Source organism: Coregonus lavaretus, assembly GCF_964263955.1.
Source record: "Coregonus lavaretus genome assembly, contig: HAP1_SCAFFOLD_8409, whole genome shotgun sequence".
In the NCBI taxonomy this organism is placed as follows: Eukaryota; Metazoa; Chordata; class Actinopteri; order Salmoniformes; family Salmonidae; genus Coregonus; species Coregonus lavaretus.
In genome coordinates, this window is record NW_028163901.1 from 1 (window position 1) to 21,148 (window position 21,148).

A 21,148-nucleotide genomic window follows, 5' to 3' on the forward strand; every position below is an offset into this window, starting at 1 on the left:
CTCCACGGCTCTCTCAGCGTCCCTCCACTCTCTCACTCCTCTACACACTCTCCCTCCACTCCTCCACTCCCTCCACTCCCTCCACTCCCTCCACTCACTCCACTTCACTCTCACTCCACTCCCTCCACTCCCTCTACTCTCTCCATCCCTCCACTCCTCCCTCCTCAGCCACTCCTCTCCACTCCCCTCCTACTCTCCACTCACCGCTCGCCACTCTCTCCAGCGTCCGCTCCACTCCTCCACTCCCTCCACTCGCTCGCACGACTCTCCGCCCTCCACACTCCACTCCCTCATCTCTCACTCCTCTCTCGCACCTCCTCGTCTCTCTCCACTCCCTCCACTCCCTCCACTCCCCTCACTCTCCTTCCACTCTCTCCCTCCCCGTCCACTCCCTCCACTCCCTCCACTCCCCCATCTCTCCACTCCACTCCCTCCACTCTCCTCCACTCCTCTCCACTCCCCTCCATCTCCCTCCACTCCTCCACTCCCTCCACTCCCTCACACTCCCTCCACTCCCTCCACTCTCTCACCTCCCTCTCACTCCTCCACTCCTCCACTCTCTCCACTCCTCCACTCCCTCCCCTCACCCTCCACTCCCTCCACTCCTCCACTCTCCCACTCCTACCACTCCCTCCACTCCCTCCACTCCTCCTCCCTCCACTCCTCCACCTCCCCTCCACTCCCTCCCTCTCTCACTCCCCTCCACTCCTCCACTCCCTCCACTCCCTCCACTCCCACACTCCCCACTCGCTCCCACTCTCTCCACTCCCTCCACTCCCCTCCACTCCCTCCACTCCCTCCACTCCCACTCTCACCACTCCCTCCACTCACCCCTCCACTCTCCTCCACTCCCTCCACTCCTCCACTCCTCCACTCCCCTCCACTCCTCCACTCCTCCACTCCCCTCCACCCACTCCACTCCCCTCCCTCCCTCCACTCCCTCCACTCCCTCCACTCCCCCTCCACTCTCTCCACTCCACAACTCTCTCCACTCCCTCCACCCACTCCACTCTCTCCACTCCCTCCACTCCCTCCACTCCCTCCACTCTCCACCACTCCTCCACTCCCCTCCACTCTCTCCACTCCCTCCACTCCCTCCACTCCTCCACTCCCTCCACTCCCTCCCTCCACTCCTCTCCACTCCCTCTACTCTCTCCACTCCCTCCACTCTCTCCACTCCCTCCACTCCCTCTACTCTCCTCCACTCCCTCCACTCCCTCTCTCTCCACTCCCTCCACTCCCTCCACTCTCTCCACTCCCTCCACTCCCTCCACTCTCTCCATTCCCTCCACTCCCCTCCACTCCCTCCACTCTCTCCACTCCCCTCCACTCCCTCCACTCCCTCCACTCCCTCTACTCTCTCCACTCCCCTCCACTCTCTCCACTCCCTCCACTCCCTCCACTCTCTCCACTCCTCCACTCCTCCACTCCCTCCACTCCCTCCACTCTCTCCACTCCCCTCCACTCCCTCCACTCCCTCCACTCCCTCCACTCTCTCCACTCCTCCACTCCCTCCACTCCCTCTACTCTCTCCACTCCTCCACTCCCTCCACTCCTCCACTCCCTCCACTCCTCCACTCCTCCACTCTCTCCACTCCCTCCACTCCTCACTCCCTCCACTCCTCCACTCTCTCCACTCCCTCCACTCCCTCCACTCTCTCCACTCCTCCACTCCCTCTACTCTCTCCACTCCTCACTCTCTCCACTCCCTCCACTCCCTCCACTCCCTCCTCTCCACTCTCTCCACTCCCTCTCCTCACTCCTCCACTCCTCTCCACTCCCTCCACTCCCTCCACTCCCTCCACTCCCTCTACTCTCTCCACTCCCTCCACTCTCTCCACTCCTCCACTCCCTCCACTCCTCCACTCCCTCCACTCCCTCCACTCCCTCCACTCTCCTCTCCACTCCCTCCACTCCCTCTCTCTCTCCACTCCCTCTACTCTCTCCACTCCCTCCACTCCCTCCCTCCACTCCCTCCACTCTCTCCACTCCTCCACTCCCTCCACTCCCTCCACTCCCTCCACTCCCTCCACTCCCTCCACTCCTCCACTCCCTCCACTCCTCCACTCCCTCCACTCCTCCATCCTCCACTCCCTCCACTCCCTCCACTCTCTCCACTCCCCTCCACTCCCTCTACTCTCTCCACTCCCTCTACTCTCTCCACTCCCTCCACTCCCTCCACTCCCTCTACTCTCTCCACTCCCTCCACTCCCTCCACTCCCTCCACTCCCTCCAGTCTCTCCACTCCACTCCCTCCACTCCCTCCACTCCCTCCACTCCCTCCACTCTCTCCACTCCCCTCCACTCCCTCTACTCTCTCCACTCCCTCTACTCTCTCCACTCCCTCCACTCCTCCACTCCCTCTACTCTCTCCACTCTCTCCACTCCCTCCTCCCTCCACTCCCTCCACTCCCTCCACTCCTCCACTCCCTCCACTCCCTCCACTCTCTCCACTCCTCCACTCCCTCCACTCCCTCCACTCCTCCACTCCCCTCCACTCCCTCCACTCTCTCCACTCCCTCCACTCCCTCCACTCCCTCCACTCTCTCCACTCTCTCCACTCCCTCCACTCCCTCCACTCCCTCCACTCCTCCACTCTCTCCTCTCCTCCACTCCCTCCACTCCCTCCACTCCCTCCACTCTCTCCACTCCTCCACTCCCTCCACTCCCCTCCACTCCCTCCACTCTCTCCACTCCTCCACCCACTCCCCTCCACTCCCTCCACTCCCCTCCACTCTCTCCACTCCCTCAACTCTCTCCACTCTCTCCACTCCCTCAACTCTCTCCACTCCCTCCACCCTCTCCACTCTCTCCACTCCCCTCCACTCCCTCCACTCCCTCCACTCTCTCCACTCCCTCCACTCCCCTCCACTCCACTCTCTCCACTCCTCCTCCCTCCACTCCCCTCCACTCCCTCCACTCCTCCACTCCCTCCACTCCCTCCACTCCCTCCACTCCTCCACTCCTCCACTCCCTCCACTCCCTCCACTCCCCTCCACTCCCTCCACTCTCTCCACTCCCCTCCACCCACTCCACTCCCCTCCACTCCCTCCACTCCCTCCACTCCTCCACTCCCTCCACTCCCTCCACTTCCCTCCACTCTCTCCACTCCCTCTACTCTCTCCACTCCCTACTCTCTCCACTCCCTCCACTCCCTCTACTCTCTCCACTCCCTCCACTCCCTCTACTCTCTCCACTCCCTCCACTCCCTCCACTCTCTCCACTCCCTCCACTCCCTCCACTCTCTCCATTCCCTCCACTCCCCTCCACTCCCTCCACTCTCTCCACTCCACTCCCCTCCACTCCCTCCACTCCCTCCACTCCCTCTACTCTCTCCACTCCCTCTACTCTCTCCACTCCCTCCACTCCCTCCACTCTCTCCATACCCTCCACTCCCCTCCACTCCCTCCACTCCCTCCACTCTCTCCACTCCCCTCCACTCCTCTACTCTCTCCACTCCCTCCCCTCCCTCCACTCCCTCCACTCCCTCCACTCTCCTCCACTCCCTCCACTCCCTCCACTCCCTCCACTCTCTCCACTCCCTCCACTCCCTCCACTCCCCTCCACTCCCTCCACTCTCTCCACTCCCCTCCACTCCCTCCACTCTCTCCACTCCCTCCACTCCCCTCCACTCCCTCCACTCTCTCCACTCTCTCCACTCCCTCCACTCCCTCCACTCCCTCCACTCCCTCCACTCCCTCCACTCTCTCCACTCCCTCCACTCCCCTCCACTCCTCCACTCCCTCCACTCTCTCCACTCCCTCCACTCCCCTCCACTCCCTCCACTCTCTCCACTCCCCCTCCACCCACTCCACTCCCCTCCACTCCCTCCACTCCTCCACTCCCTCCACTCCCTCCACTCCCCTCCACTCTCTCCACTCCCTCAACTCTCTCCACTCCCCTCCACCCACTCCACTCTCTCCACTCCCCTCCACTCCCTCCACTCCCTCCACTCTCTCCACTCCCTCCACTCCCCTCCACTCTCTCCACTCCCTCCACTCCCCTCCACTCCCATCCACTCCCTCCACTCCCTCCACTCCTCCACTCCCTCTACTCTCTCCACTCCCTCTACTCTCTCCACTCTCTCCACTCCCTCTACTCTCTCCACTCCCTCCACTCCCTCTACTCTCTCCACTCCCTCCACTCCCTCCACTCTCTCCACTCCCTCCACTCCCTCCACTCTCTCCATTCCCTCCACTCCCTCCACTCCCTCCACTCTCTCCACTCCCTCCACTCCCTCCACTCCCTCCACTCCTCTACTCTCTCCACTCCCTCTACTCTCTCCACTCCCTCCACTCCCTCCACTCTCCTCCATCCCTCCACTCCCCTCCACTCCTCCACTCCCTCCACTCTCTCCACTCCCCTCCACTCCCTCTACTCTCTCCACCCTCTACTCACTCCACTCCCTCCACTCCCTCCCTCCACTCCCTCCACTCCCTCCACTCTCTCCACTCCCTCACTCCTCCACTCCTCTACTCTCTCCACTCCTCTCTCTCCACTCCCTCCACTCCCTCCACTCCCTCTACTCTCTCCACTCTCTCCACTCCTCACTCCCTCCACTCCCTCCACTCTCTCCACTCCCCTCCACTCCCTCCACTCCCTCCACTCCCTCTACTCTCTCCACTCCCTCAACTCCCTCCACTCCTCCACTCCCTCCACTCTCTCCACTCCCTCCACTCCCTCCACTCCCTCCACTCCTCCACTCCCTCCACTCCCTCTACTCTCTCCACTCCCTCTACTCTCTCCACTCCCTCCACTCCCTCCCTCCACTCCCTCTACTCTCACCACTCTCTCCACTCCCTCCACTCCCTCCACTCCCTCCACTCCCTCCACTCCCTCCACTCTCTCCACTCCCCTCCACTCCCTCCACTCCCTCCACTCCCTCCACTCCTCCACTCCCTCCACTCCCTCCACTCTCCTCCACTCCCCTCCACTCCCTCTCCACTCTCTCCACTCCCTCTACTCTCCTCCACTCCCTCCACTCCCCTCCACTCCCTCTACTCTCTCCACTCCCTCCACTCCCTCCACTCCCCTCCACTCCCTCCAGTCTCTCCACTCCACTCCCTCCACTCCCTCCACTCCCTCCACTCCCTCCACTATCTCCACTCCCCTCCACTCCCTCTACTCTCTCCACTCCCTCTACTCTCTCCACTCCCTCCACTCCCTCCACTCCCTCTACTCTCTCCACTCTCTCCACTCCCTCCCCTCCCTCCACTCCCTCCACTCCCTCCACTCTCTCCACTCCCTCCACTCCCTCCACTCTCTCCACTCCCTCCACTCCCTCCACTCCCCTCCACTCCCTCCACTCCCCTCCACTCCCTCCACTCTCTCCACTCCCTCCACTCCCCTCCACTCCCTCCACTCTCTCCATTCTCTCCACTCCCTCCACTCCCTCCACTCCCTCCACTCCCTCCACTCTCTCCACTCCCTCCACTCCCCTCCACTCCCTCCACTCCCTCCACTCTCTCCACTCCCTCCACTCCCTCCACTCCCCTCCACTCCCTCCACTCTCTCCACTCCCCTCCACCCACTCCACTCCCCTCCACTCCCTCCACTCCCCTCCACTCTCTCCACTCCCTCAACTCTCTCCACTCTCTCCACTCCCTCAACTCTCTCCACTCCCCTCCACCCACTCCACTCTCTCCACTCCCCTCCACTCCCTCCACTCCCTCCACTCTCTCCACTCCCTCCACTCCCCTCCACTCCCTCCACTCTCTCCACTCTCTCCACTCCCTCCACTCCCCTCCACTCCCTCCACTCTCTCCACTCCCTCCACTCCCCTCCACTCCCTCCACTCCCTCCACTCTCTCCACTCCCTCCACTCCCTCCACTCCCCTCCACTCCCTCCACTCTCTCCACTCCCCTCCACCCACTCCACTCCCCTCCACTCCCTCCACTCCCCTCCACTCCCTCCACTCCCTCCACTCCCTCCACTTCCCTCCACTCTCTCCACTCCCTCTACTCTCTCCACTCCCTCTACTCTCTCCACTCCCTCCACTCCCTCTACTCTCTCCACTCCCTCCACTCCCTCTACTCTCTCCACTCCCTCCACTCCCTCCACTCTCTCCACTCCCTCCACTCCCTCCACTCTCTCCATTCCCTCCACTCCCCTCCACTCCCTCCACTCTCTCCACTCCACTCCCCTCCACTCCCTCCACTCCCTCCACTCCCTCTACTCTCTCCACTCCCTCTACTCTCTCCACTCCCTCCACTCCCTCCACTCTCTCCATACCCTCCACTCCCCTCCACTCCCTCCACTCCCTCCACTCTCTCCACTCCCCTCCACTCCCTCTACTCTCTCCACTCCCTCTACTCTCTCCACTCCCTCCACTCCCTCCCTCCACTCCCTCTACTCTCTCCACTCTCTCCACTCCCTCCACTCCCTCCACTCCCTCCACTCCCCTCCACTCCCTCCACTCCCTCCACTCTCTCCACTCCCCTCCACTCCCTCCACTCCCTCCACTCTCTCCACTCCCTCCACTCCCTCCACTCTCTCCACTCCCCTCCACTCCCTCTACTCTCTCCACTCTCTCCACTCCCTCCACTCCCTCCACTCCCTCTACTCTCTCCACTCTCTCCACTCCCTCCACTCCCTCCACTCCCCTCCACTCTCTCCACTCCCTCCACTCCCCTCCACTCCCTCCACTCTCTCCACTCCCCTCCACTCCCTCCACTCTCTCCACTCCCTCCACTCCCCTCCACTCCCTCCACTCTCTCCACTCCCTCCACTTCCTCCACTCCCCTCCACTCTCTCCACTCCCCTCCACTCCCCTCCACTCCATCCACTCTCTCCACTCCCCTCCACTCCCCTCCACTCCCTCCACTCTCTCCACTCCCCTCCACCCACTCCACTCCCTCCACTCCCTCCACTCTCTCCACTCCCCTCCACCCACTCCACTCCCTCCACTCCCTCCACTCCCTCCACTCTCTCCACTCTCTCCACTCCCCTCCACCCACTCCACTCCCTCCACTCCCTCCACTCCCTCCACTCCCTCCACTCCCTCCACTCTCTCCACTCTCTCCACTCCCCTCCACCCACTCCACTCCCTCCACTCCCTCCACTCCCTCCACTCCCTCCACTCCCCTCCACTCTCTCCACTCTCTCCACTCCCCTCCACCCACTCCACTCCCTCCACTCTGGCACTCCACTCTCTCCTCCAAGACTGTCCTGAATGGCAACATATTCCCTAGTGCACTACTTCTGTTCATGGTCAAAAGTAGTGTACTACATAGGGAATAAACAGGGTGCCATTTGGGATGGAAACAACATCAGAAAAAAAGTAAGTGAAGGGGCGGGACCGCCCTGTAGATATCCGGTGTTTGAACTTATCTCTCCCAGTAAGATCTTGGAATGCACTCAGCGACGTGGCTCGAGACACAACGAGACACACCGAGCTCCTAACCGCGAATAGTCTTGTTGTTATTGTGGCCGTTGTTTTGCCATCCAATCCGTCTTTATGACAGACAAAACGACTGCCCTGACATGTAAGTATCCTAGGCATTCTTTAAGAAACTACTATGCGAATACAGAGGGATGTATTTCTACAGAGCTACTTCTCCATTAGCCTACTTGCTCGTGGGCATCTCAGAGTTTGAGAGGCTAAAACTTTAGGATGAAGAAGGGACCTTGGCTACTGGCTAGACTACTCCATGGGGCGCCCCCGGTTCACCCCACATCATTTGTTATCTACTGGTATGTTAAAATAATGTTGGGCTGATAAGAGGTCTTATGTGCTCTCGCGGCTCAGTCGCTCTGCTCATGGGGAAATATGCAGCAAGCAACACAATAACACGAGGACCTCTACTGAACTAAAAGGTTGGTTTCGAAAAGGAAAACTGATTTGATTGATTGCATTAGGCTATTGATAAGGAATATCGATGGATCCTTATAGGCTTATTAACTTTTTATATGGAACGTTTCTGATATACTGTAGATTAACGACATCTGAAATGGTGTTGCAAGGAGCTCTAGGCGACATATCTTTAATTGACTTCGAAAATTGTCTGGATTCAGTATTGTTTTATGAACATGTTATTAACATGAAAATGTATTGATTGGGGAATGATTGAACACTTGACAGATAATCGATTTTTGAGAATCTGCTTGTTGCGCGTGAACAGCTGTTAGGCTGCGGTAGCAGGACTTTTACTGCAGCTGAGCGATATTGTATTTTTTACTGTCACTCAAAATTACTGTCAATTAATCTGCGTTAATCTGAAATGTATAAACTTTGTCTGGCTCTGCCCTGGACTAGTATTTTATGTATGACCGAGAAAGTAAATTATTTATCCAGAATAAACCGAGAACCAGGTGAGGCTTAACCGTCCAAAACCGAGACAGACTGCCGGTGTTCGAAATATTATGTTAATAGTCTTGAGACATCCTGAATCTGCAGAGCACACTCTCTCTCTCTGCTAAAAACAAATAACTTTAACATATTTCCTTAATTATATCATCAAAGTGGTGTGTTTGGAGACTTGACTGGAGTTCTTGAGGTCAGGAGTGTTCGTTCATTGTGCGTAAAGACAGAACAATCAGTGTCCTATTTCTTTGACGACCGTTTCTTCCCTTCTTTGCCCTTTCCCACTGGGTTCGTGAGCTGAATGTAGGAGAGGACTAAGAGAGCTACTACCCCTCCAGTTTGTACTTTTCCATTTCCAGCGTCTTTTCTTGGCATCTGGCCCCTCACCCCCCGTCACCCCCCCCCCATCCGCTAGTGCTGCTCCCCCTAGTCTTTTGTGTATCAGAGAACATGCGTCATTGGGAGCCGGTTTAATCGAGAAGTTAAGTTGAGAAGTGGCCAGAGAGTGAAGTTGATATGGACTGAAGGACTGAAGGGAAATTACTTTATTTATTACTGATACACTAACCCAGGCAGTTCTGCAGTACAGGCTCCTTAGGGGTCTGTCTCTGTCTGTCTGTCTGTCTGTCTGTCTGTCTGTCTGTCTGTCTGTCTGTCTGTCTGTCTGTCTGTCTCTGTCTGTCTCTGTCTGTCTCTGTCTGTCTGTCGATCAGAGTTGAATTATTCAGAGGTAATAGTACACTGCGGTAAGTCTGATGTAATTTGTAGGGTATTGACTTCAATGTGTCGTTTACTGTATATCCCAGGTTAGGCTATGTTATTGGGATGTGATGGTATTTTTCTTTTTCAGAAAGAACAAATAAAGTTTGTTGTAGTTGGCAGCACATGTGGATGGCATTAGAGTAGATCTACCTGGTTTTATCTTAACACTAAATACACTTTGGAGATTACCCACATTGTTTGTTCTCTGTCTACAATGGCCGTTGACATTTCTGAACTGTTGCACAGCTGATTTCGGCGCATTGGAAAATTCCCGCAACTCTGCAAGTTGATAATGGTACATACAGTTCTTTCAGCTGGCTAAAGATGGACGTAGGAGTTTCCCCCCTTCTTCTTTCAGCTGGCTACAGATGGACGTAGGAGTTTCCCCCCTTCTTCTTTCAGCTGGCTACAGATGGACGTAGGAGTTTCCCCCCTTCTTCTTTCAGCTGGCTACAGATGGACGTAGGAGTTTCCCCCCTTCTTCTTTCAGCTGGCTACAGATGGACGTAGGAGTTTCCCCCCTTCTTCTTTCAGCTGGCTACAGATGGACGTAGGAGTTTCCCCCCTTCTTCTTTCAGCTGGCTACAGATGGACGTAGGAGTTTCCCCCCTTCATACACACCGACCTTGGGGCGCGGTAGGCTACTGTAGATATCAACCACGCGTTTGAGCGCAAACGCGTACGATTGGCTGAAACGCAGGCTTGTCAATGAACGTCATGGTCTGCCACTCAGAATGCGTGTTGACGCTCGAACACGCCCATGTGGTGGGGTTCAACATCATGACACACTCCAGAGTAGAGAGACGGCAGCCAGCCTTCTTCCCTCCTCCCTCTTTCCGTCCTTCCTTCCTTCCTTCCTTCCTTCCTTCCTTCCTTCCTTCCTTCCTTCCTTCCTTCCTTCCTTCCTTCCTTCCTTCCTTCCTTCCTTCCTTCCTTCCTTCCTTCCTTCCTTCCTTCCTTCTTTCCTTCCTTCCTTCCTGCCTTCCTTACTTCCTGCCTTCCTTACTTCCTGCCTTCCTTCCTTCCTTCCTTCCTTCCTCCCTCCCTCCTCCTTCCTCCCTACTTCCTCCCTCCACCTTCCTCTCTCCTCCTTCCTCCTTTTACCCTCCTCCTTCCTCCTTCCTCCCTCCTCCTTCCTCCCTCCTCCTTCCTCCCTCCTCCTTCATCCCTCCTCCTTCCTTCCACCTCACTTCCTTCCTCCCTCCCCCTTCCACCCTCCATCATCCTTCCTCCCTCCCTCCTCCTTCCTCCCTCCTCCTCCTCCCTCCTCCCTCCTCCTTCATCCCTCCTCCTTCCTTCCACCTCACTTCCTTCCTCCCTCCTCCTTCCACCCTCCCTCCCCCTTCCTCCCTCCTCGTCCTTCCACCACCCTCCTCCCTCCTCCTTCCTCCCTCCTCCTCCCTCCCTCCCTCCCTCCCTCCCTCCCTCCCTCCCTCCCTCCCTCCCTCCCTCCCTCCCTCCCTCCCTCCTTCCTTCCACCTCACTTCCTTCCTCACTCCCCCTTCCACCCTCCATCCTCCTTCCTCCCTCCCTCCTCCTTCCTCCCTCCTCCTCCTCCCTCCTCCTTCATCCCTCCTCCTTCCTTCCACCTCACTTCCTTCCTCCCTCCTCCTTCCACCCTCCCTCCTCCTAGTAGTAGGGGTGATGGTAATGACAGCAGTTTAATGATGACCTCAAAGCTCATCACTAAGCTAAGGACCCTGGGACTAACCACCTCCCTCTGCAACTGGATCCTGGACTTCCTGACGGGCCGCCCCCAGGTGGTAAGGGTAGGCAACAATACATCTGCCACGCTGATCCTCAACACGGGGGCCCCTCAGGGGTGCGTGCTCAGTCCCCTCCTGTACTCTCTGTTCACCCATGACTACGTGGCCAAGCACGACTCCAACACCATCATTAAGTTTGCAGACGACACAACAGTGGTAGGCCTTATCACCGACAACGATGAGACAGCCTATAGGGAGGAGGTCAGAGACCTGGCCGTGTGGTGCCAGAATAACAACCTCTCCCTCAACGTGATCAAGACAAAGGAGATGATTGTGGACAACATGAAAAAAAATAGGACTGAGCACGCCACCATTCTCATCGACGGGGCTGTAGTTGAACAAATTGAGAGCTTCAAGTTCCTTGGTGTCCACATCACCAACAAACTATCATGGTCCAAACACACCAAGACAGTTGTGAAGAGGGCACGACAAAGCCTATTCCCCCTCAGGAGACTGAAAAGATTTGGCATGGGTCTTCAGATCCTCAAAAAGTTATACAGCTGCACCATCGAGAGCATCCTGACTGGTTGCGTCACCACCTGGTATGGCAACTGCTCGGCCTCAGACCGCAAGGCACTACAGAGGGTAGTGCGTACGGCCCAGTACATCACTGGGGCCAAGCTTCCTGCCATCCAGGACCTCTATATCAGGCAGTGTCAGAGGAAGGCCCTAAAAATTGTTGAAGACTCCAGCCACCCTAGTCATAGACTGTTCTCTCTGATACCCCAGTCAAGCGGCAATATTGACGCAATGTTTTTCATGCCAATAAAGCAGCTTGAATTTGAGAGAGAGCGACAGAGAGAGACAGAGACAGAGAAACATGGTATAGAGGAGATGAACCCACTGGTTGCCCTCTAGGTTACAGAGAGCTGATAGTCCCATCCACCAAACTCAGGGGGTATGCTAATTTGATATAGCGCAGACCTAACTCACTCTATTCAATTAATCAAAACAGGAACATTTTACATTTGGCTAGAAATTCTAAAGGAAATAATCTCAACAGAGAAAAACGTCCTCCTGTGTGCTACCTACATCCCCCCACTAGAATCCCCATACTTTAATGAAGACAGCTTCTCCATCCTGGAGGGGGAAATCAATCACTTCCAGGCCCAGGGACATGTACTAGTCTGTGGCGACCTAAATGCCAGAACTGGACAAGAACCTGACACCCTCAGCACACAGGGGTACAAACACCTACCTGGAGGTGACAGCATTCCCTCCCCCATATGCCCCCCTAGGCACAACTACGACAACATAACCAACAAAAATGGGTCAGAACTCCTGCAGCTCTGTCGCACGCTGGGTATGTACAGTGAGTGAAAAAAGTATTTGATCCCCTGCTGATTTTGTACGTTTGCCCACTGACAAAGAAACGATCAGTCTATAATTTTAATGGTAGGTTTATTTGAACAATGAGAGACAGAATAACAACAAAAAAATCCAGAAACACACAATTTTATAAATTGATTTGCATTTTAATGAGGGAAATAAGTATTTGACCCCCTCTCAATCAGAAAGATTTCTGGCTCTCAGGTGTCTTTTATACAGGTAACGAGCTGAGATTCCACAGAAGCAATCAATCAATCAGATTCCAAACTCTCCACCATGGCCAAGACCAAATAGCTCTCCAAGGATGTCAGGGACAAGATTGTAGACCTACACAAGGCTGGAATGGGCTACAAGACCATCGCCAAGCAGCTTGGTGAGAAGGTGACAACAGTTGGTGTGATTATTCGCAAATAGAAGAAACACAAAATAACTGTCAATCTCCCTCGGCCTGGGGCTCCATGCAAGATCTCACCTCGTGGAGTTGCAATGATCATGAGAACGGTGAGGAATCAGCCCAGAACTACACGGGAGAATCTTGTCAATGATCTCAAGGCAGCTGGGACCATAGTCACCAAGAAAACAATACTGAAATCCTGCAGCGCCCGCAAGGTCCCCCTGCTCAAGAAAGCACATATACAGGCCCGTCTGAAGTTTGCCAATGAACATCTGAATGATTCAGAGGAGAACTGGGTGAAAGTGTTGTGGTCAGATGAGACCAAAATCGAGCTCTTTGGCATCAACTCAACTCGCCGTGTTTGGAGGAGGAGGAATGCTGCCTATGACCCCAAGAACACCATCCCCACCGTCAAACATGGAGGTGGAAACATTATGCTTTGGGGGTGTTTTTCTGCTAAGGGGACAGGACAACTTCACCGCATCAAAGGGACGATGGACGGGGCCATGTACCATCAAATCTTGGGTGAGAACCTCCTTCCCTCAGCCAGGGCATTGAAAATGGGTCATGGATGGGTATTCCAGCATGACAATGACCCAAAACACATGGCCAAGGCAACAAAGGAGTGGCTCAAGAAGAAGCACATTAAGGTCCTGGAGTGGCCTAGCCAGTCTCCAGACCTTAATCCAATAGAAAATCTGTGGAGGGAGCTGAAGGTTCGAGTTGCCAAACGTCAGCCTCGAAACCTTAATGACTTGGAGAAGATCTGCAAAAAGGAGTGGGACAAAATCCCTCCTGAGATGTGTGCAAACCTGGTGGCAAACTACAAGAAACGTCTGACCTCTGTGATTGCCAACAAGGGTTTTTCCACCAAGTACTAAGTCATGTTTTGCAGAGGGGTCAAATACTTATTTCCCTCATTAAAATGCAAATCAATTCATAACATTTTTGACATGCATTTTTCTGGATTTTTTTGTTGTTATTCCGTCTCTCACTGTTTAAATAAACCTACCATTAAAATGATAGACTGATCATGTCTTTGTCAGTGGGCAAACGTACAAAATCAGCAGGGGATCAAATACTTTTTTCCCTCACTGTACATACTCAATGGTAGGTTTCGAGGGGACTCCTACGGTAGGTACACCTATAGCTCATCTCTTGGCAGCAGTACTGTAGACTACTTTATCACTGACCTCAACCCAGAGTCTCTCAGAGCGTTCACAGTCAGCCCACTGACACCCCTGTCAGATCACAGCAAAACCACAGTCTACTTGAACAGAGCAATCCTCAATCATGAGGCATCGAAGCCAAAGGAACTGAATAATATTAAGAAATGTTATAGATGGAAGGAAAGTAGTGTAGAAACCTACCAAAAAACAATTAGGCCACAACAAATTCAATCCCTTTTAGACAACTTCCTGGACAAAACGTTCCACTGTAATAGTGAAGGTGTAAACTTGGCAGTAGAAAACCTAAACAGTATATTTGACCTCTCAGCTTCCCTATCAAATCTAAAAATCTCTAACAGAAAACCAAAGAAAGTAACAACAGTGATAAATGGTTTGATGAAGAATGCAACAAAAAAAAAAATATCCAACCAAAAACATAGAGACCCAGAAAACCTGAGCCTACGCCTTCACTATGGTGAATCACTAAAACAATACAGAAATACACTATGGAAAAAGAAGGAACAGCACGTCAGAAATCAGCTCAATGTAATTGAAGAATCTATAGAATCTAACCACTTCTGGGAAAATTGAAAAACACTAAACAAACAACAACATGAAGAGTTATCTATCCAAAACGGAGATGTATGGGTAAACCACTTCTCCAATCTTTTTGGCCCTATAACAGAGAACAAACAGCAAAAACATATACATGATCAAATGCAAATCTTAGAATCAACTATTAAAGACTACCAGAACCCACTGGATTCTCCAATTACATTGAATGAACTACAGGACAAAATACAAACCCTCCAACCCAAAAAGTCCTGTGGTGTTGATGGTATCCTCAATGAAATTATAAAATATACAGACCACAAATTCCAATTGGCTATACTTAAACTCTTGAACATCATCCTTAACTCTGGCATCTTCCCCAATATTTGGAACCAAGGACTGATTACCCCAATCCACAGAAGTGGAGACAAATTTGACCCCAATAACTACTGTGGGATATGCATCAACAGCAACCTTGGGAAAATCCTCTGCATTATCATTAACAGCAGACTCGTACATTTTCTCAGTGAAAACAATTACTTGACACATTGGAAAGAATTAACAAAAAAACTGAGCAAACTAGAATGCTATTTGGCCCTAAACAGAGAGTACACAGTGGCAGAATACCTGACCACTGTGACTGACCCAAAAATAAGGACATCTTTGACTATGTACAGACTCAGTGAGCATAGCCTTGCTATTGAGAAAGGCCGCCGTAGGCAGACCTGGCTCTCAAGAGAAGACAGGCTATGTCCACAAAATGAGGTGGAAACTGAGCTGCACTTCCTGACTTCCTGCCAATATGTATGACCATATTAGAGACACAAATTTCCCTCAGATTACAGCGATCCACAAAGAATTCAAAAACAAATCCAATTTTGATAAACTCCCATATCTATTGGGTGAAATACCACAGTGTGCCATCACAGCAGCAATATTTGTGACCTGTTGCCATAAGAAAAGGGCAACCAGTGAAGAACAAACACCATTGTAAATACAACCTGTATTTATGTTTATTTATTTTCCTTTTTGTACTTTAACTATTTGCACATCATTTACAACACTGTATATAGACATAATATGACATTTGAAATGTCTTTATTCTTTTGGAACTTCTGAGTGTAATGTTTACTGTTAATATTTATTGTTTATTTCACTTTTGTTTATTATCTACTTCACTTGCTTTGGCAATGTTAACATACGTTTCCCATGCCAATAAAGCCCTTGAATTGAATTTGAATTGAAATTGAATTGAGAGAGAGACAGAGAGAGACAGAGAGACACAGAGAGAGAGTGAGACAGAGAGAGAGAGAGAGAGAGAGAGAGAGAACAACTTTTACTGTGGGTTCATATTTTCCCCTTCTCCTTTGTGTTCTTTCTTGCAGCTTTTATGAAACAGAGAAGAATGGGGCTGAATGACTTCATTCAGAGGCTGGCCACTAGCAACTCCTACACCTGCAAACAGTGAGTGACTTGACTCATAACGTTTATAATGTTCTTTTGTACTTTTGTTAGTTCTTCTGAATATATTTTTTTACCTCATTAGGCCTACCCCTTTATGATGGGTTGTTTGTAAGTATGTCATTACTGCATGTTAACGACTGAATAACCACTATGCATTCTGACTAACCATATTGGTATTGCAGATAAAGCATTACACTACTGTGCCTACATTTCCATTATGATTAATATATTGAAGAAGGCTCTATCTAAACTATCTGTCTCCCTCTCTGTCTCTGTCTCTGTCTCTGTCTCTGTCTCTGTCTCTGTCTCTGTCTGTCTCTCTGTCTGTCTCTGTCTCTCTGTCTGTCTCTGTCTATCTCTGTCTCTCTCTCTCTCTCTACCGTCTCAATTCTCTCTCTCTCTCTCTCTCTCGCTCTCCCTCTCTCTGTCTCTCTATCTGTCTCTGTCTGTCTTTCTCTCTGTCTCTCTATCTGTCTCTCTCTCTGTCTCTGTCTCTCTCTGCCTCTCTCTCTCGCTCTCTCTCTCTCCCCCTGTCTCTCTCTCTGTCTCTCTCTCTCTCTCTCTGTCTCTCTATCTCTGTCTCTCTCTCTCCCTGTCTCTCTCTCTCTCTCTCTCTCTCTCTCTCTCTCTCTCTCTCTGTCTCTCTCTCTCCCTCTCTCTCTCTCTCTCTCTCTCTCTCTCTTCAGTCCTGAGGTTCAGTCCATCCTCAACTTGGCTCCCCAACAACAGGAGGCTGAACTCATGAACGCAAACCCCTCTCCCCCTGTAAGTAGAAATGTTTGTGTGTATATGTTTATTTTGACAGGGAGTCAATGCTGAGACCAAGGTCTCTTTTCCAGGTGAGCCCTGTACAGCACCACAATACAATAAACACATTAAACTACAGGTAGCTTAGCACCAGGTAGCCGGAGCAGTGGGTCAGTAACCTGAAGTTAGCTAGTTCGAATCCCAGGGCCGACAACGAGAAAAACCTGTTGATCTGCCCTTGAGGAAGGCACTTAAGCCTAATTGTGCCAGGGTTGCTGTCAATAATGGCTCATCCCTGGCCGTGACCCCACTCTCCGACGGTGTCTCGGGGGAGTTTGGATATGCAAAAAAACTAACTTCCATTTCACACATGCAGTGAAACGGGACCAATATGTATGCAGTGGCGACGCGTCCATCAGATGATGTTGTTTTTCATGTAATTTCTGGCATTAATTCGTGTCACAATAGCATATCATATCAGTTAGCAAACAATGTAAACTAAATCAGCCCCACTATGGGCCAGGCAGCGTCTGTCCCCTTGACGATAAAGTCGACGTCTTTTCTCTGGTAACTTTGATTGACGTGTGTCAAATTCATTGTTTACCACATCTTCCAGCTGAAACGTTATCATGATTCATGTTGACTGTCTCCTATCATGATTCATGTTGACTGTCTCCTATCATGATTCATGTTGACTGTCTCCTATCGTGATTCATGTTGACTGTCTCCTATTGTGATTCATGTTGACTGTCTCTTATCGTGATTCATGTTGACTGTCTCCTATCGTGATTCATGTTGACTGTCTCCTATCATGATTCATGTTGACTGTCTCCTATCGTGATTCATGTTGACTGTCTCCTATCGTGATTCATGTTGACTGTCTCCTATCGTGATTCATGTTGACTGTCTCCTATCGTGATTCATGTTGACTGTCTCCTATCATGATTCATGTTGACTGTCTCCTATCATGATTCATGTTGACTGTCTCCTATCATGATTCATGTTGACTGTCTCCTATCAAATCATTTTCAAAGTTAGCGTTATGAAGGAACTGAAGAGATACAACGTTTCAGGACTCATTAAACCTTGAAACGTTAAAATAAAGCAAGCTGGAAAAGAAGATTTGCCTGGAGTTGGTTGGAAGCAGTGGCTAGCATCTGTTTTGAGGTGGCTATACGACGTGGCTTGTGGTTCATCTTTGGTGTCAGACTGTAATACTCATGGAAATGTAACTATGTCTTGTTAATGGTTGGTGTCAGACTGTAATACCCATGGAAATGTAACTATGTCTTGTTAATGGTTGGTGTCAGACTGTAATACCCATGGAAATGTAACTGTGTCTTGGTAATGGTTGGTGTCAGACTGTAATAACCATGGAAATGTAACTATGTCTTGTTAATGGTTGGTGTCAGACTGTAATAACCATGGAAATGTAACTGTGTCTTGTTGTTGCCTTATTCTTAACCGGAGCATCTTGGTAACAGGGTAAGAAGACGCTCTCAGAAACGGTGTTTTGGCTGCGTCCCAATTCTCTAACAATGTAGCAATATTGTAGACCCATGCAGAATTTGACCATGGGATGTAAACTGATCATAACCGAATGTTATTACCGAATGTTATAGTGGTTTTGATGCATATTAGCTTTTCTTGATTGAGTTTCCCCCCACCAACATTGTCATGTTAAATTTGCCACTGAATATAAGCCCCCCCCCCCCCCCATTTTACCTTTTGATTAATATGCACATTAAACGTTATTATACACAACAAAACACAAAAAGCAAAACAATTTTCATTGTTGGACATAGAAAACTGTAAAAACACAAGGTAATCAGCTCCAAGGGATTTAAATATTTTAATATAAGTATTTCCACACATAATAGAGAGTCACGTGATCATATACAAATGTAAACAATGTTTGAAGTTATTATTTTTTTGTCAAATATTATATCCGTTTGGGCTTCTTGCGGTCAGTTTGCAGTCTACAAATGATTTGTAATTATGTTCCGGTCCCCCGACCTTCCGCTCAAGAATAAATCAGCCCACAGCTGGATCTAGTTGATGATCCCAAATTCCTCAAATGGTAAAGCGCATTGGAGATCATTCCACAGGTAAAGGTGCAGCAAAACTACAAGCAGATCTACTCAGTGGAGATCGATGGGATCTCCAGAGTTAGCCGTCCCTGAAGCAGATCTACCCAATTCAGTGGAGATCGATGGGATCTGTCACGTTCGTTTTACGAGTCCCCTGAGTCAGGGCGTGACAGGATCTCCAGAGTTAGCCGTCCCTGAGCCCGGTTCAATGTCACGTTCGTTGAATGACGGGTCAGACCAAGGCGCAGCGTGATATACGTGCATGTTTATTCACTTATAAACACAACGACAAAACAATAAACGAAACGAAACGTGAAGTCCTAAGGTAGATACACAACCAACCTTAACCGTAAACAAGATCCCACAGCTCAATAGTGCCAACATGGCTGCCTTAGTATGATCCCCAATCAGAGACAACGAGCGACAGCTGCCTCTGATTGGGAACCACACCCGGCCAACATAGAAATACCCATCCTAGATAAACCACATAGAAATATACACAAACAAAGAATACACACACCCTGACTCAACATGTACGAGTCCCCTGAGTCAGGGCGTGACTGGATCTCCAGAGTTAGCCGTCCCTGAGCCCGGGTCCGGAAGCCCCGTACCTCGATAGGTTAACAATGGGGTAAGGTACGGCAGAAGTTTATGCAAGAGGGCTTTATGGACTTCAACGAGGGCCAGCCTACTTTCTGATACAGAACGCAATGATGTGTACTGAACCTATCTCCCGTAATAAAGCGCAAAGGTTTTAGTGTGGTGTCTGCTGCGTTTTTATAAAAGCATAGTCAAAAACTGGCAGGAAAGTTGACTGTACAATCTGCTTCTCGTTGTTTAGGAAGAGGTATGCTCTGTTTCTAAAAAAAGAAGCCAACTTTAAATCTCAGCTTCTTAACTAGTTCATCTGTATGTTTTTTTAAACGTGAAATCTTTGTAAATCCAAAAATCTCAGATATTTATAGGCGGGAACCCGATTGATGAGATAACCATCCAATGAATAAATGTGTAATATACCTGAAACATTTTTGTGTGAATTAGAGAACAACATATATTTAGTTTTACCTGTATTAAGAAAATGTCTTTAATCAACAAGGGCTTTCTGTAAGACAACATCTGTCTCTGTCTCTCTGTCTTTGTCTCTGTCTCTCTGTCTCTGTCTCTCTGTCTCTGTCTCTGTCTCTGTCTCTCTCTCTGTCTCTGTCTCTGTCGCTGTCGCTGTCTCTGTCTCTGTCGCTGTCGCTGTCGCTGTCTCTGTCTCTGTCTCTCTCTCTCTGTCTCTCTCTCTGTATCTGTCGCTGTCTCTGTCTCTGTCTCTGTCTCTGTCTCTGTCTCTCTCTCTCTCTCTCTGTCTCTGTCTCTCTCTCTCTTCTCTGTCTCTGTCTCTGTCGCTGTCTCTGTCTCTGTCTCTGTCTCTCTCTCTCTCTGTCTCTCTGTCTCTGTCTCTGTCTCTGTCTCTGTCTCTGTCTCTCTCTCTGTCTCTCTCTCTCTCTGTCTCTCTCTGTCTCTGTCTCTGTCTCTGTCTCTGTCTCTGTCTCTGTCGCTGTCGCTGTCTTTACTCTAAGTATTTTGTATGGACTATGTTTATCTGCAACAGAGTCAAAACAGAGAAGTAAAATAATTAAGGATCCGAGTCAGAGATGGAGAACACACCACACGTTTGAGTGTGTATGTGTATACCGTGCATTGTGTTTCGTCGGTGTACATTGGAATATATATAGTCCCACATCAAAAAATATACAAAATATTGATTTGTAAACATAGGCCTATATGTTTGTTTGTTTGTTTGCCTGTGTCCTGTGTGAATGTTGACGTGCGTGTGTGTCCTCAGTGTGTGTGCTGTGGTTGACTCAGTGTCTACCAGGATACATTTGTCTCTCATTCCAAATGCTAGCACTATAAAGAACACTACTACTTCAGGCTGGCGTGCGAGCAGATATTTCATTTTCCAAATTGGTTAAAATTAGGTCAAGGTTAGGGCGTATGTTTATGTCGTAGCTCTAACCTCCTCCTCCTCTTCTCCTCTACAGCCCAGTCCCTCCCAGCAGATTAACCTGGGCCCGTCCTCCAACCCCACAGCCAAGCCCAGTGACTTCCACTTCCTGAAGGTGATAGGGAAGGGTAGCTTCGGGAAGGTCCTCCTGGCCAGGCACCGAACAGACGACCAGTTCTACGCTGTTAAGGTGCTGCAGAAGAAGGCCATCCTGAAGAAGAAAGAGGTGCAAGCTGCACAGACACACACACACACACACGCACACACACACACACACACACACACACACACACAGATACCATGTGGCCAACCTCCATGACCTCTAACCCTTACCCTTTGTTGACCTCCAGGAGAAACACATCATGTCTGAGAGGAACGTCCTGTTGAAGAACATTAAACACCCCTTCCTGGTGGGTCTACACTACTCCTTCCAGACCGCTGATAAACTCTACTTTGTACTGGACTACATTAACGGAGGAGAGGTGAGGAGAGACACTGAGGGAGGAGGAAGGGAGGGAGGGAGGGAGAGAGGGAGGGAGAGAGGGAGAGGGGGAGAGAGGGAGGGAGGGAGGGGTGGGG

The 21,148-nt window shown here is 51.0% G+C and overlaps 1 protein-coding gene across 1 annotated transcript; it reads left to right on the plus strand.

The window, feature by feature from the left end:
* Positions 1–7,386: 7,386 nt before the first annotated feature.
* LOC311117680 (serine/threonine-protein kinase Sgk1-like) lies at positions 7,387–21,051 on the plus strand (the record flags this gene model as incomplete). Its single annotated transcript, XM_084192610.1, has 5 exons — positions 7,387–7,485; positions 15,661–15,739; positions 16,426–16,504; positions 20,607–20,795; positions 20,920–21,051. Coding segments are annotated over exons 1-5 (507 nt in total), but the record flags the coding sequence as incomplete, so codon positions are not given.
* Positions 21,052–21,148: the final 97 nt, after the last annotated feature.